Below are 17,921 nucleotides of genomic sequence, written 5' to 3' on the forward strand. Positions count from 1 at the left end.
ATTCTCATCAGCTTAAACAAATACTTCTTTGACATTCTGTATTTACCTGCCAAAGAACATACAGTTGTGATTTTATCAGGGTCTAGATGTTCTAAGAGGTAAATTGTTGCTCTTTGACCAGTGAATTCTTTTTCTAGTTTTCATTTATCATTAATGTGTAGGGTCTGAGGAGGCATATGTTAAGTCAGAGGATAACTTTGAGGAGTGGGTTCTCCTTTTTTTATCTTTGTGTAGGTTCCAGAGATTGACGTCATGTGGTCAGACTTGTCCAACAATGACTTCCTGTTAAGATATCCTGCTGGCCCCTAGCCACGGAACTGTATTACTATCATGTGGCTTGTTATATAAATGAACCAAAGATGATCCCACCCCAAGTTAGTTTTTGCCCTCTTCTATATTTTCTTTCCCTCTGTTTCTCCATCTTTCCTTTCTTTGGTCATTTGTTTTGTTTTCCTGAGACAGGGTGTCATATAGCCCTAGCTGTCCTTATCATACAACAACGGTTCTCAAACTTTCACAGGAGTCACACATCAGATATTTACATTGTAATCATAACAATAGCAAGATTACAGTTATGAAGTAATAACAAAAATAATTTTATGGTTGGAGGATCACCACAACATGAGGAACTGTATTAAAGGGTTGCATTAAGAAAGTTGAGAATCTCTCCAGTAGGGAATCACCATGCCAGGTTTCATGTGGTATTAGGCACCAGATCTCTTTGGCAAATTAGACAAGCAATCTTTACCATTTTGTCAGTATCCCGAGCCTCAAGACATTTCTCTCCAAGAGTTTGGAACTTGTGAGCTCAGGAGCCTACTGGTATTGGTATAAAAGGTTATGTACTCAGTTGTTTGCAACATTGCTTCAATAAGCATAATTTTGGCCATTTACAGTCTCTGTAATTTGCCTACCAGGGAAAACCATATCCAGTAGATGCTAGTCATAGATGAAGTGAATGCTACAGTGATAAGGACACCCAAACTGCTGCTACCTTTGTAGCTATCTCATTTAGACTTCTGGTTGTGCTTCTGAGGGACATCAAATCATATGTAACATCCTTCTGTCACCCTTTCCACTGTGTATGTGGTGCCTTCCTCTTTTCTTGGGTGATGCCTTTCTGCCCTACCCATCGCATTAAGATGTAGAACTTGACAATGCCATGTATTAAAGATTTCTATTACAACAAACTTGTTAAGATGTTGTCCAAACAAAACCTGCTCTGTATCTTTTTCATGGATCATAACTGAAGTCTTTCAAACTTACTACAGACTTTTCTATGTCACTAGTTTAGCTTAATATCCATTCATAAAAGTACCCCATGTAAAAAACATTCTAGTTAAATGAAATGACTTCATTACCCATCGCTACTCAAGTAAAAAGTATTCCCCTCAACAGCATCATTTTAGGAGCTGGAGAGATGACTTGGTATTAAGAGAGTTTGTTGTTCTTGCAGAGGAGCAGAGATCAGTTCGCAGCACCCACACTGATCAACTTACAGCCACCTGGGACTACAGCTTCAGAAGCTGATCCAATCTACTCTTCTGGTCTTTGCAGGCACCCCAATGCATGTGAACTTATGATTATGCAGATATACCCCCCAAAATAAAACAAATTAAAATGTATTTATTTTTATTGGGTTAGACTTAAAAATTATGTTTTCCTTGTCAGTTAGTTTCAATGTTTTATAAAACATTGTATTGGCTTAAACAGTTCCATTAGCAGACATAAAATGCCCACTGAGAACACACTATCATGGAATGACCAATGACCAAGACTTTGCCTCTACCACCAGGATTTAAATTTCAGCTTTTTCATTTAATCATATAACATTGGGCATTTTTTTTAACATGTTAAAGTAATTTTTCTTGTTTTCTTTTCTTTATTTATTTAGATAACTCTTGTTTTCTTTTAAAGCAGAAAGAATTGTGTACAACACTGTAGAATTACTTTGAAGGCTTTGGAATCATTAGGGGAAGGAGAAGACTGTATAGAGGAAGATGGCCAAAAGGCTGATCTTCAGAGGTCATGTCCAACCTGGTTCCAAACTGTGTATTCTGTATCCAGATCAGTGTCACAGCAGTAAATGCACCTTCTGACACTGAAAAACTGCTCTGTCCTGTCTTTCTAGCTCTCATGGGCTAAAATCCTGGGGCAAAGTAAATCTTAACTCCTTCAAGCTATTTCTGTCACTTACACCCTTTAAAATATCAAAATGAAACTGTCACAACATAGATGTATTTAATAATTCCGTAAGATGTGTTAGACTATGTAGGTAGGACCAGAATCCCATGTACCTCACACTGAACCCTTCTCAGTGTATCAGACCATCAGTATCAGATCATCAGAGAAACGTAGATGATTTCTACTGTTTCTCCACTACTGTGATTATTTTTATTTTGTAGTGAATACATGTTTTGCCAGTAAATAGTATGCAAGTGTGTAACACACTTTTCCTCATTAACACTTACCCATTAACTTCAGTACCTTAATTATTTCTGTCTTATTGACTGTCATTTAACCATAAGACCTTTGCCTATCCTTTCTTCTATTGTTTGCTTAGGTGTGTATAAATTAAGAGGTCTTGTTTCATTAAATAAATTATAAGTCATAATGTTTATATTGTTGCTTAAACCTTTTTGTGCTTTAAAAGAATAATTTTGGAGCAGCAAGATGGCTTAGTGGGTAAATGTGCCTGCCAAACAACCCCTTTGATTTCAGTTCAATATTGTCATTTATGGTGGAAGGCGAAAGTTGACTCCTCAATAGTATCCTTGATTTTATATGCGCACTGTGGCATATTGCACACACACACACACACACACACACACACATGAACACATATATACATGCACATACATACACATTCTAAATACAATACAATAATTTTTTTAAAGAGCAATGTTTGATTTCTGTGCCAAAAATTAAATTATAGATATTTAATGGAAGCATAAAACATCGTAGACAGCTGTGTTAGTCATTTGTCTGCCACTAAGACAGAATAATAGAGATAATTAGTTTACTGTAAGAAATATTTGTTTCTTAGTTTCAGAGATATAGGTCTAGGTCTGTGGTTGGATGGTCTCATTGCTTTTGATCTTGTGCTGAGACAGGGGCACACTCCTCCCATTTTCCCACATCCAATCTCCCCTTTTGGTCAAACCCACTCCTCCTCAATTTCCATTCAGAAAAGATCAGGCCTCCCAGGAATATCCACCAAACACACATAACAAGATAGAATAAGACCAGGCACAGCCCATCATATGAAGGCTGGGAGAGGTAACTCTGTAGGAGGAAATGGAGAGGACAACATCGTTAACACCTATACCTTTGTCAAACTTCTTATTCCTAAGCTGTACCAGAAATTATTATAGTCATTGAGAAAGACATTTGTGACTTTTTGTTCTGCCCTGGAAAAAGAACAAAATAGATGGATGTTGGATATGTTTTGGAACCAGAATAAAACACACTTATTGATGAATTAATATGTGTGTTAGTTTGCCGAAAGAGGAAAGAACATGGGTGTGATGAGGCCGAATATGTATGTCGAATATGCTCTAACAATGACTTCCCTCACTAGAGAGGTTGTCAAGTCCCAAACTCTCATTGTGCGGCAGGCAGAGAGCCAGGAAAACTGCAGTTCCCTTTAACTCCGAAGGCAATCTCCATTAGAATCTTCTAGCTCAGAGGAGGTCGTGTTTTACTTTCGTTCAAGCCTCCTACAGACTGATTAATGGGCACCTATATTGGAAAGAACAATGTGCTTCACTCAGTCCACTGATTTAAATGTGAACACTTTGCAGAAACCCAGACACAGCAGAATCTCACTCAAAGAGAGCTATCCCTACAGTGCAGTCAAATTGACTCACGAAATCAACTATGACCTGTGAGCGAGAAGAGATGGTGAGACTGCTTACCAAGATGAGTGCCACTCAAGAGGCAGAAGCTCTTTTCCTTTGAACAGTTAATGAGAAAAGATATCATTTGAGAAAAAAATAAAACCCTAGCGAATCCTAAAAATACCTTGAGGGAGAGGGACTTGACCGGGGGAGGGGGAGGGAAATGGGAGGCGGTGGCGGGGAAGAGGCAGAAATACTTAATAAATAAATAAATTAAAAAAAATACCTTCTTGGTTCTTTAGACATTTGTTTACACGACCAACTAACATGCCTGCTGATCAAGGTGCAGCTTCTTCTTCAGCACCATGTCTGACTGCATGCCCCTGTGTCCCACCATGATGATAATGGACTAAAGCTCTGAAATTGTAAGGCACCCAATTAAATGTTTTCCTTGATAAGAGTTGTCGTGGTCATAGTGTTTCTTCACAGCAATAGAAATCCTAAGTAAGACAACTTGCTTCAGCTATTATTACCTTTTATTTCTGTTTCTGTAACTAAACTTATTGAAATCCCGTAAGAGGACCTACTATTGCTTTCCCAGATCCAGTGTTTATCTTTTTTAAGTTATTATTTAAAGCCAGAAATAAAATTTCTTATCTGTATAAAAGCTTTCAATTTGCTTAGTTTACAAACATTTTCAAGATTGAGCATCTCTGACTCTTTTGAGTTTTCTTCATTCCATTTCTATTTAAATATTATTCCACCAGAAGGCTGTCTTTTATCATCCCCAACTCAAACAACTATCAGGCTTATTTAGTTTGATCATCTGTCAAATTATCTCCTATACATATAATCTACATATATATAATCTTCAATTACTTTTGTTAACTGAAATTCTAACTCTTGAAGTTCAATGACTTATCCATTTTCTGTTGTATAAGCCATTAGTAAAAATCTTCTTTTAGAAGATGCTTAATCTGTATTTTGTGAATGTTTGAATAACAATAACCTGGATCTGTCTGACATTCTGTTAAGTCAATTAATGAATTAAATGATTTAACTGTAGCATCATAGTTTAATGGCATATATGACATAGCTGTTATTGGTTTTATTGTACAAAAGAGAAATTCAAAGAAATAGAATTTAGCGTGGCCAAGATGACAAAATGTGGTGAGCAAATAATCTTAGCTGTGGTATCCATTACTTTAAAACTTTTGAAGTGCATGATAATTATGCTTGTCTGTTCAGTAGCTTCATTCAGAGTTGGAAAAAAGTAAGGATAAATTTGATCTTACACAGAACGTTTATTTTTTGTTTGTTTTTATGTCTATTTTTTTTCTGAAAGAGTGCAATTATACAGGAATGAATACTGTGTTTCTTCTTTTAGCTATCAGGCTATTGAAACAATGATCCCAGAGTAAGTGAACTTTCCATGTCAATCTCATGCTAGAAAACAGAAAAGTATTATCAGCCAGAAGAGTCAGAGCCTAGGGGAGGAGATTGTGAACCACCATTACTACCTGTCTTTCCAGATCCTGGAGCTTCTGGATCCCAGACCATGTTGTTGGGTGGAACCACACCTTGGCCAAGATTATCTAATTATGCCCCATACTTAAACATAAACTGCCTGTCAGTCCTCTGAAGATGAACCTGAGGATTCACTGGACACCTTGTTGGCTGAGCTTGTATTTATGTTTTATGTTTATGAAAATATATATTTGAGACTCATTACATGTTTAAGAGGATAAAGTAATAGAAAAACGTAAGTTTTATATTGTTCAATATTTTCTCTTCAAAAGTATCAAAAAGGATATTCTGATCTTATTTTTATGGACTAAAAAATATGTTTCTAAATCTACTGTGAAAGGAACAAGAACTGTAACAAAGAAGTGTTCAGTTGGAACCTCCAGCTCACCACTAAATGATCAGGAAAACCCCATTCTTGTCCCTCTCGCCAAACCCCACCCACTCAGAGAATCTCAGAAGAAAGAAAAGACACCAGAAAGTCCAGTTCTGCATTCTTGGCCACTACTGCAGCTTCCTCCCCTGAAGCTGCCAACTGCCTAAATCCTCTTCTAAAGTCTCAGTTTTTGACTAAACTTGGGTAAAAACCCAGTTTGTGGCAGACCTGTCATCACTCCTCATCTACAACCTATAAAGTCAACCTGCTTTTGTTTGTGGGCTCAACTTCTCTAGCCTCCATCTCTGAGACTACAGAACCTACCCGAAAGTTGCTTTGTTCAAATAAACCTGTTATACTTTTTCAACTGGGCTGGATCCAGCTTACTGTAATGGCAGAGAAACCTATCATGGGGGTGGGACATAAAACCTATTACTAGGTATATTTCTCTTTCAATATCCAGACAATAAATTTCAAAACATTGGGATGTTATTGAAATTTTCCTTCACATTGAGTCCACATCATCCACTACAAGACTCATAGAAGATTGAATCTCAGTGCGCTCTTTCTCACTTGCATCTTTCTGTTCAAAGCAGAAAGTCCTGGTCACGTTCTGTCTATTCCTGTGAAATCTTAGTTCCTGGAGACAAAGGCCAACCTCCTTCATTTCTGTTGTCGTTCTCATTTCTGTTATGTTGTCTTAGAAAAGACCAACAGAGACTGTGTGTGTATATTACAGAAAACTTTTGAACCATAAATCACTTAACTCTTATCACCAAACTGTCTGTGTTTGGATTGGTACTCTGAAAAACAAGTTCTCTAATCTCTATCTTTCCACAAGATAATTTTGTTAACATTTGTACTTTATAATTCTCTGATACTTTTCTCCCATCCTTCCAATGATGCATCCCATTCTCTTTCTCCTTTATGATTAAATCTATTTCCACAATATAAGCAGGCAACATTTTAAACCTCTTGTTAAAGTGTGTGGTATCTCCATTTTATCTATAATCTTTATCCATTTATTTCATTTATCTATCCATTCATCCATGTATCTGTCTATCCACACATTCATCTATCTATCTATCTATCTATCTATCTATCTACCTATCTTCATAATTATAATCTATCATCTATGTATGTATTTATGCAAGCATGCATGAATGTATATATCATCTATTTATCCTTCCATCTATCTATCTATCTATCTATCTATCTATCTATCTTCTATCTATCTATCTATCTATCATCTGTTTGTCTCTCTATACATTTTTCTATATTTCTATACATTATAGTTTTAGTATATATTTTTATTTAAATTTCTATATTTTTAAAACTATTAAATATATTTCTATATATCAAACACAAATAGTCTATGTTTTAGATAAGTTGCACATAGTCAAAGATATAGACCTATATCTACCTACCTACATGCCATCACTTGTCTATTATCTATCTTATCTCTGTATCTTCTCTCTCTCTTTGTGTGTTTATTTGTCTCAGTCCCTCAAACACTAAGCAAACTCCAAATTTCTTTTTTCTTAAACTGTTAGTCACAGAACCATTGCCTCTCCAAACTCAGTCTTTGACTATGTGCAACTTATCTAAAGCATAGACTATTTGTGTTTGATATATAGAAATAGATTTAATAGTTTTAAAAATATAGAAATTTAAATAAAAATATATACTAAAAATATGATGTACAGAAATATAGAAAAATGAACATTGAGGATTCTACAGTGAATAAACGATTTATTTTAAAAACAAAAAAAAATCTACTCTGATGACTTAATGGTACCATGTAATGTTGCCATTATATTTCTTTTAGAATAAAATGTATTGGTTTGTTAAGCCAGATTCATGTAATGATTTGTAGCCTTTTTTTTTTTTTTTGGTTTAGTTTAGTTACATTGTCACTCTCTCTTTAGTCAATAGAGTCATTTTTAATATTTTCAATTGTTCTAAATGGTAGAGAGTAGAGATGAACCTTTGTTTAACCCTGGTCAGAAGCCCATGACTGGGAGTTCATAGACCCCTGGGATAGAGACTGATATTGTAAAAGTCTGTTGCACTGCTAAACAGACCTGCTGCCAAATGACCTCTTAAATAATTATGTTCATATTCACAGATCTCGTATGTTCTCAACCTTGGTCAGAACTTCCATAGTGGGGAGCAGTCAATGGAGAGATATGTACCTGGTCAAAGTACTAAGAACAAGACACTAAATGTTTAACCTTCTATGGGACAACAACGTTAACTACTCCATGCAACCCTGCATTATGGATCAAGAAATATCACAGACCAAAAGGTAAAAAGAATGAAGAGGAGAGTTGTGAAATGCTCTTTGGGCAGGATATGCTTAGCACCCTCATGAACTAACACAAGCTGGCCTACAAGAGCCCCACAAAATCAAAGCAGCCAAGATCCCTGTGTAATTTCTGAGTAGCAATTGGCCATTGGTGACTGCTGGGAGTGAGAGTTTATTCTTTTTTGAGGTTGTGGTCACAGGTAGTTGTCCCATGATGGGTAGCATAACAGACTTAGTGAGTAGAAGAAAAGCTAAAAGACAGACTTGGGACAGGGATAGTATTGGAGGGTGCATGTCAAGTTAGAGGGGGAAGATGGAATAGATATAATCATATGATGTGGGAAGCCCTTCTGTATATGTGTTGCCTTTATTGGTTAATGAATAAAGAAGCCGTTTTGGTCAGTGGCATAGCAGAATAGAGCTAGGCAGGGAAAACTAAGCTGAATGCTGAGAGAAAGAAGGCAGAATCAGTGAGACACCATATAGCTGTCCTGGAAACAGACATGCCAGAACCTTGCCGGTAAGCCAAAGCCATGTGGTAATACACAAATTAATAGAAATGGGTTAAATACATATATAAGAATTAACCAATAAGAAGCTAGAGCTAATTGGCCAAGCAGTGATTTAATTAATACAGTTTCTGTGTGGTTATTTTGGGGCTGAGCATCTGGGAACAAACAAACGGCCTCCCCCAACAAATTGGTCTGCCAACATGGTGGACTATATGCATGTAAAAATCTGAGAAAGCTTAAAAAGTAATTCTAGACACAAAAGAACAAAGTTAAACATGGATTTGTTAGCCACAATTTTTTTCTAGATGGGCTCGTGGCATGCAGGAGCACTGAGGCTGCTTTAAGAGAGGTAAAATAAAAACTGTGAGGCTTTTTTATAAAACAGCGGCTTCCTGGTTCACCAGCACAAACATCTCTGACTCTTTTGGGAGGTCTGGCTACATATCATTAAAAATGGGTTTGTGAGCAGAGGGCTACAACTTGCTTAATGTAACATACATAGACCCGCTGTGTGCCTTAAAATGGGGTTGTGAGCATGGCTCACACTAAACAGACCTCTGTTCCACCACGTTGGACTGGGCAGAGCCAAAAGGCAAAGCAGCCTTAGTAGTAGCCAAGCCAGTTAACATTTTAAGAAATAGTCCTGGTCAAATAAAAAAATTACAGATGCACAACAAAGACAAATTCAGATGGAAAAGACCTCTAAATAGGTTGCAGTGTGTGTTTTTTTTTAAGTACATAGACTTGGAAGAGAGAAAAAAATGCAAAGAGATAGCAAATGGAATATAAAAGAGTACAGACAGTCATAGATTAAAGGAGTAAAGATAATAAAATAAATATTAAACTTGTAGAAAAAGTAATAGAGTAAGAAAAATAAGCCATGTAAAGATGGATTATACACAGAGAGTCTGGATTATGCATATTATTGTATTTTCTTTAAATTATTTGTCTGTGAAGGAGCTAAGCACAGAGAGAAATTTCATTGCATGGTCTGATAAGCTAAACCAATCTATATATTTTAAAGGTATCTTGAATTTAAAATTTGGGTCTAATGACTTGTTCCTTTGGAAAAGAGGTTCTTCTTTTGTTTCCACAGAAGATGAAAACCTGTGGATTAATTCCAGATTAATGAGGTTTGATGGACCAACACCCCCTGAAATATAACTTAATAGGTGTTGCTTTTATTGGTTAATTAATAAGATGTTTTGGCCAGTGGCATAGCAGAATAGAGCTAGGAAGGAAAAACTAAGTTTAATGCTGGGAGAAAGAAGGCAGAATCAGTGAGATACCATGTAGCCACCACCAGGAACAGACATGCCAGAACCTTGCTGGTAAGCCAAAGATTAATAGAAATGGGTTAAATTAGAATGTAAGTATTAGCCAATAAGAAGCTAAAGCTAATGGGCCAAGCAGTGATTTAATGAATACAGTTTCTCTGTAGTTATTTCGGGGCTGAGCAACCAGGAACAAACAAGCGACCTCCCACAATAATCATATTCCATTCTGATGTATATAAAAATTTCAAAACTAAAGAAAACATTTTAATCATTTATTTCGGAGATTATAATATAATTGCATCATTTTCCCTTTCCCTTTCATCCCTCTAAACTTTCTAATGTGACCTGACCCTTTTTTCTGTCCTTCAAATTCATGACCTCTTTTCTTCACTTGTTTACATACACATACACACACTCACACACATATCAACAAGAAAACATTTTAAAAATTAAGTTTTATTTCTTCTTAATATAAATATATCTCTGTCCAATTATGGTCTTAAATCTACAAAACCAGCCCTGAATCTAAGGCTCAGAGAACATTATAGGAAAGGAGTTGGACAGGTTGTAAGAATCACAGGATAAGGGAGTTTTCAGTGAAACTGTGATGGGGAAGCCTTGTTAATCTTTAAGAAGTGGGACCAAGTTAGGGTGTGTCTCTCTGGGACCCGGAGAAAAATGGGTGCACAGCCCCAGTACTATTTCTCTCTCTCTCTCTCTCTCTCTCTCTCTCTCTCTCTCTCTCTCTCTCTTCTCCCTCTCCCTCTCTCTGTGGTTTCCTTACTACACAGCTGAGCTTGAACTTTTCATTCCAGTTTCATGAGTTTTCCCCTTATAATAAATAGAAATATAATTGTTAAAAAGCAGGGAAAATAATAGTGGGTAATAGAGTGAATACTTGTGAGCTATTATTTATGGATAATTTACATTGGTATAGTTTTTGTATATTGATACAGGTTAAAATTATATTTGTTATTTCTGTTTACAATATTTGTACACCTATGCAAAGATATTCTGTCAGATTGTATACATGTACGCATGTTTCTACCTCTGTTTAAGACATCTTGTATATTGATACAACTTTTAGGATATATTTTTGTATTCGATATATTATTCTTACCTCTGATCAAGATACTTATGCATTGTTTACATTTTGAAGTTATTGTCCTCATTTGCAGTATAAAGGTGTAAGTCACAAAACAATCCCATACCAGTATGGAATTATGATTAATAAAAGGGTTATTTATTTAAAGGGAAAACTTACATATCACTGTCCTAGACAACAGTCCTCTTTGCAATCAGGAAAGGAATCTAGTAGCTGGAAGCAAAGCCCGAAGCAAGAGAGAGAGAGAGAGATTGTGCATGGGTATAACTGCTTTTTAAAGCAAAACCAGCAATACATTTTGTTTACAGATTATTTAATATTCTGACATAAAGTCTTAGTCTTTAAGTTATACAGTTATTAAATATTATAGGTAAATTGTTGTTTATTTTTGTTATACATATAGTCATATTAATTAGGTTCTTTAGATACAAAGAGATTGTATTTTGCCTAGATAGGCAATCTTTAACCACTTCAAGTGTCTGTAGAACATGACATTTAAATAATTTAGGGTTCTGTTGACGTGAGACATGATTGCTCTTGACAGCACCAATCTATTCCCTAGAGAATGTTGAGCACTGAAGACACTTCACTCGGAGTTTGTTTTCTTCTTGGCACAATTGGTCTTTGGGCAAGGAACTGCCCATGCCTCAACCACCAACAAAGTACATAGTATCTGGATTGGATAAGCCGGGCTCAAGGAAAAGGACTGCCAAACCTTGCCAAGATGGGGTAAGACGGTTCTGAAAAAGTTCCTGCCTTTAAAAATTGTCTGTCGGTTACACTAGGCCTTAGCCAAAGTTGTTTGCATCAAGGTTGCAAATGAGACTTTGGGTGATTGCTCAGGTAGCTAATTATTTTTGTCATTACTGCTCACATTGGACACTGCTTGATTGCACATCCTGCCTACTCAGGTAATATTATCTCCCTTCTCAGGGCTTCGATGGGGTTAAAGATTAGATAGTCATAGTTACCTTCCTCTTATGATTTAGCCAATCTTATTTCCAATGCAAGACTTAGACTCTTTGGAATAGAATGTTTATTAAAACATTTGTCATGTGTTCCTTGCTTAATATAGTTTATGTTGCTTGTAATTTTATACCTGATATTTGTTCCTACTGTATATAGGTTGGTATTGGGTTTGGATCGCTCTTGTTTACAAAAAAGGGGGAGATGATGGTGAAGCCTTGTTAACCAATTATCTTTCAGAGGTGAGACCAAGGTAGGGAGTGGTTTTCTGGGAACCAGAAAAAAAAAAAAGGCACATGGCCCTGGCGCTCTCTCTCTCTCTGTGGTTCTCTCACTGCACAGCTGAGCTTGGACTTCTCGTTCTGGTTTCATGAGTTTTTCCCTTCTAATAAATAAAAATATAATTGTTTATCTTTTAGCTAGCCTGGTTATTTCCTGAATTGAATTAGCTTCTACAAAACTGTGTCTGCTAGTAATGTCACAAGCTAGGCCTATAATTAAAGTCTTGCTAAAAAAATACTGTCTAAACACGAGCTGAACCAGGACAACAATAGACATGCCAAAGTGAATGGGGAACACCCACAAGGTCTCAACTCTACACAAAGAACTATAGGCAACTAAGGAATGCTGAGAGCTGAGAAATAATCTAACACAGAGAAGAAAACACCAGATGTTTAGCCCTGAAAACAAGAAAACATTTTAAAAATTCTAATTGTAATTCTTTTTAATATAAACATATCTCTGTACAATTACAGTATTAAAATAATGTAGATAAGCACAAATCTTTTTTTTCCAATTCTTTGTTTACAGTTATACATTGTATGGGAAATTTAAATGGAAGAGATAAATGAAGGATACTGTGAGCACTTACATTGTTTCTTTAGTTTTATTTAGTTAGTGTAAGATTCCATGGGACTGGAAGAGTAACACAGGACTCCTTAACTGTTGCGGGAGGTCCTCCCACTCCTCCAGCCTATCACCGCTGAGGTACCAGCCCACTGGGGTGTGGTTTCTCTCCCTTTAAAAAAGCGGCCACTTCCCTCTTCTCTCTCTCTTCACTTCCTGCTCCGCCTGCGACTAGACTCCTTTCCTGGTTGCGAAGAGGGCTGTTGCCTGGGACAGTGATCTGTAAGTTTTTTCCCCTTTAAATAAATACCACCCTAATAATCATAACCCCGAATTGGTGTGGCATTGTTTGTGACTTACGCCTTCACTTAACCCCAGAAATTCTGAAGGCCAAGGCAGAATGATCCCAAATTCAAAGTTGACCTGGAAAATGTGGAGAGATGGTGTATGATATAAAAATTTTAAGATGCTAGACTAGAATTAACAAAGTCTTGAGTTGAGTTCTTGATGTTAGACACATAGACATGGGGACACACACAGAGGATTCTACAGTAAGACCACTTGCTGCTCTTGCAGAGAACCTGGGTTTGGTTCTCAGTATCCACATATTAGCTCATAACTGTCCTAAGCTGCAGTTCCAGTAACTCTCACACCATCTGTGGGGTATTAGGAGTACATGTAGTACACATACATACATACATACATACATACATACAGGCAAAACACTCATACATTGCCTTCGTCACTGTTCTTTTGCTATGAGGACATGCCATGATCAAGAAAACTTATAAAAGAAAGCATTTTTATCTCTGTAGCTCCATTTCAGTCTCCTTCCTTCTACCATTGCCACACAAGAATATAATGTAACAGGAAGATGATGTTGGTAATACTTTTAGAAACATCAATGTGTATTCAAGATGAAGAAACAATGCTCTTGCTAATCTTTGAACAAACATCCACTGCTAGCACTGTGAGAATAGAGATCCCTTAGTTTAACTCTAAATGTGCACTACTGCTCTGATTGGAGTAGGATACTTTTGAATTTGTTCATTGGAATTTACAACCTAGTCATTGCTGTAGGCAACCAAATCTCATCAAATCCAACTTTTCTGGGTAGGTAAATTACTTCCCATTCCATAGAAAATATGTATGATCTCTACGTATACTGATATCTGTTAAGTCTGGAGTGTGGCCCCAGCCCATGGCATTCATCACAGCCCCCCTGGCCTGGGAGTTGCATTAGTCTGGACTCCATATCCCAGCATGCCAGGAGGGTCAGGACCACTTCCACATGGTATTTAAGTGGGCTTCCAGAGGAGAAACACGAGGTTCCGGGTTTGCATGTGCTCCCCACTTTCATGTCCCGCAGCCATGTGCTTGGCCACCTGAGAGCATAATACGATGGGCATTTTAATTTGGTGATCTGACCTAATTGGATTTCTTTGCACCGGCAAAGCCGCCCCTCTTAGGATTTTTCCTAATATAATCCACTTTAAATCAAATTCATTTGGGCTTGGGGGAAGGGGTGTTACATAGCATCCAGATTCCCCCAGAATCTGAGCATTCCCAGCTTCTTAATTTTCTAACCCTCATATCAGAGAAGCACAAGGATTTTGCTTGTTTTTGAGACCTACTCTTTCTACGCAGAAGTTCTAGCAGTCCCAGAACTGACGATGTAGACCGTGCCGCCCTTGAACTCACAAGACACCTGCCTGTCTTTGTATCCCAAGTCCTAGGATTAAGGCTGTGTGCCAACACACTGGGCTAGGTGTTAGTTTTGATCTTTGAGAATGTCTGTGTAATAATCCACCTGTCACAAGTAGGTTGAGGTAACGAAAAGACAAATAGTGTAAAGTTCAAAGTAGGAGAACTGAGTTCAGGTTCCCTGCAAGTATTAGGCCTGTTGCCTTGGGAGGGCTTTTGACTCTCCTTGGGGCACAGATTCTTCAATGCATGACACACAACAGTAATTACACTCATTAAAAGACCAATAACAGGGAACACAGAAGTACTTATCTGCCTCTTTTTTGAATGTTCAAAGCAATAGATCTAGCTTACATCTCAATCCCTCAGCCCACTAAGTACAGCACGTCCAATCAAAACTAAGATTTCACAAGAGGGCATTTATTTTAGTAATATGTAGGGCTCTGTGTATATGTTAGTAGGGATTGCTTCCTACTGGAATGTGAATCTCACAATGTTTGGGGTGTTTGCCAGTTTGTCTTGGAGGGTGTACCCCCACAGATTACAACAGTCTTTAGCACACGGGAAATACTTTCTGACAATCGATGGAATAACAAATGCATAGATTGGAACTCTTATCAATCATGCAACAGCATTAATATCTTCCAATGCTTACTTTTGTTACACATATAAAAACTATTTGCATGATGATAATTTTCCATTTATTTTAGGCGTGCAATACGCTGCCCAGAAAACGCCGTGTATGAATTTTTAGAGTTTTATTATTCCTTCACTTTGTAGAAGCTAAAACCAAACCGATGGCCCTGACTTTGCGAATGTTGGTGGGAACAGGGAAGGATTTGTTTCTAGGAAGGCTGGTAGATAAAGGCTCCATTACAGGGTTCACGGAATGTAAAGTATTATACCTGAGGGCGATCTGAATCTTGGAGCACAGGATTCTTGCTTCAGTAAGCAGCCAAGGAGAAAGCAGTGGCAAGTTTCCTGAAAGATCTCCTGACGCAACTGTGTTTGCAGCTTTCATGCACACACCCAGGGGGAACGCTGGCCCACAGGCTCCCACAGTCTCTATTTGTTACCAGTCCCTGGGCTCGGGGGAAAAAGAGCCTGCACCGAGATCCGCTGTAGTGCCACCCTCGCATCTACGATACTGCCGCCCTCTCCCTTCACCTGGCAGAAGCCCAGTCGCACGCCCACGCAGACCATTAAGGTTGCCGCTGGCGGCGACAGGTGTGGAGGAGAGCGCGCCGGCACCTTGAGGTGCGGAGGACCCAGAGCTCCAGGAGCGGACGTCCTGGTAGCTGCGGTGGCCGGTGGCCACGCAGTGCCAGAGAGGGAGGGCCCTGGAGGCGGAGACTGGTCCGGCCCTAGGGCGCTGTCACCTGCCCAGAGGCGGAGCCAGGAAAGAAACCAGCCTTTTGCTGGATCTCAGACACTGAAGTCCACAGAACCCTTCTTGACCATGCAGGTCGCCAAAGGAATCGAGAACCCGGCTTTCGTCCCTTCCAGCCCGGACGTCCCACGCCGTGCGTCTGCTTCGCCCTCCCAGGTGGAGGTCTCTGCTGTGACCTCCAGGAACCAGAATGGGGATTCTCGACCTCGGGAATTTGAGGAGCACCAGAAGCCATCTGAGCCATCTCTGCCTTCTACAACTCCTCCAGCTTCTGATTAGCCGCCGGGGTCACAGCTCTGCGAGCTAGAGGAGGGACCTTGCGGGTGGAGGGACTTCCACCCCGGGTGTCTCCAGCTCTGTAACACGCCCCAAGGCTTTCTGCTTCACTACTGCCTCTTGGCCCTCACGCAAGGTAAAATCCAGCGCCAGCTTCTGTGGGCTTTGACTGAACTGGTGATTGGGTGGAGACGGGCTGGAGGAGAGGCAGGTGCAGGAGAACCCCCACAGCCTGACCCGGTAGTTTAGGCGGCGCTAAGTAAGCCCCAACCCCCATACATTGGGCTTGGATTTTGAAGAAGCTCTTGCCTGCGACTGTCCACCACCGTCAGCGGTCCTCTTGTAGCTTCCTCCTTAGATAGCATCATTGAAAATCTTGCTTGTACATTTTTGCTATTTTGTGTTATGCCTCAGTTTAGCACAGTGGATTGCTCTAGGGAAGATTATGAGAACCGTTGGGAAAACGATAAGTCTGGTCTGCATTTTAAAACTACACTGACGTAGAAAATCATGGATTTGCCCATTTGTGTGCTAACAGCGGAAGGATTAAAAGCTTTGCAAATAAATAGGCGTGAACTGATTTTTCCAAAAGGAGAAGCAGCGCAGGCAGAAGTACTTAATTTATCTAGCATAGATTAAATGTAGATATTACTTTCTGCGTATTTGAGAACGTTGGGTACAAGTGCAACCCAGTGAGTAAATGAGATAAAGCTTCCAGCCCTGAAGGGTAAACCTTTATTAGCTCTTGGGTCACAAGAGTTATCCAGTGTCTGTTTGTTCTAGGATCTCTTTTCAGTTCTCTTGGGACTAACAGATTAAGCCTAGATTTATCCCCTCAGGAGATTGCAGTCTAAACGGTGTTTCGCCGAGTGAGAGTCGTGGCTGGTGGGGAAAGCTGGGCTTTTTGGAAAGAAAGGAAGCAGGAAGATAGGAGTGGAAAAGAAGTTGGTTTGCTTCCGAGGAAGGGATAGGATAAATGGGAAGTTATTCTAAGAGGCAAACCAAGGAGGGATGGGCAGAAGGCGGGGCAGTTTGAAGAATAGGCTTAAATTGAATTTAGTATGTAGACTTTTGGTGTTATTTGAGCCATAATCCCAAACTATTTTGTAATAGTCAAGGAGAGGCTGAAAGGAATGCTACCCAAGCGATAGTGAAGGGTGACTGGAAATTGTTCTTTGATAAATTAATAAAAATTAAATTGGTGTCTCTATCTTCTGTTCTTTGTTTCTCTCTAAAGGAACTGGGTGCCTCTTTCTTTGCACCCTCTGGGTGCTAAGTAAATATTTGTTGATTAGATTTCAGCTCCTTTCCTGAAGATGGGTCCTGTAGTCCTTGTCCTTTCCACCTTTCTCGTCCTTCCAGTTTTCTTTCCAGTTATGTCTTGGTTGTAGTTATCTGAAGCTGGTGATCATGGAGCATCAGAGTAGAATGATAAAGTAAAATATATCCTGTGTTTCACCTTAAGTTTTACTCTGCAATGTCTAGGTTAATCTAAGACACTGTGTATTCAACACAAATTATTGTTTGAAGTTATTATCCAATAGATTTGGTACTCTCGGGGAAAACAAGTATCTGATTTAGTGTAAAGCATCATTTACTCTGGTTTAAGAAAAATAGTCTGAGAAGAAAATAACCCAGTTTATTAATTTGTGCTAAAGTTTAGGTTTCAAAGGTTTCAAGTGTATTGCTGTGCTTCTCACTACCCTTGGGGAGCCCATATCCCATTACGTATTAATAGACATTTGATTAGGCAGGAAAATAATTTGAGGAACGAGTTGAACAGACATTTCTCAAAGGC

The 17,921-nt window shown here is 38.6% G+C and overlaps 2 protein-coding genes across 2 annotated transcripts in view; both read left to right on the forward strand.

The window, feature by feature from the left end:
- LOC121433391 (solute carrier organic anion transporter family member 6A1-like) overlaps positions 1 to 15,713 on the forward strand; it is a 131,237-nt gene extending 115,524 nt beyond the window's left edge. Inside the window, exon 17 of the mRNA XM_041631755.1 lies at positions 15,392 to 15,713. Within this exon, the coding sequence (XP_041487689.1) occupies positions 15,392 to 15,713 (322 nt within the window). The remainder of the gene's footprint in view (positions 1 to 15,391) is intronic.
- A 203-nt stretch (positions 15,714 to 15,916) lies between these two features.
- Positions 15,917 to 17,921, forward strand: part of Slco4c1 (solute carrier organic anion transporter family member 4C1) — a 47,150-nt gene continuing 45,145 nt past the window's right edge. The window contains 1 exon segment of the mRNA XM_041631869.1: positions 15,917 to 16,259. Coding sequence (XP_041487803.1) covers positions 15,917 to 16,259 — 343 coding nt within the window.

Source organism: Microtus oregoni, unplaced genomic scaffold (assembly GCF_018167655.1).
Source record: "Microtus oregoni isolate MIOR12 unplaced genomic scaffold, Mior012 000038F_ref0000394, whole genome shotgun sequence".
Classification (NCBI taxonomy): Eukaryota; Metazoa; Chordata; class Mammalia; order Rodentia; family Cricetidae; genus Microtus; species Microtus oregoni.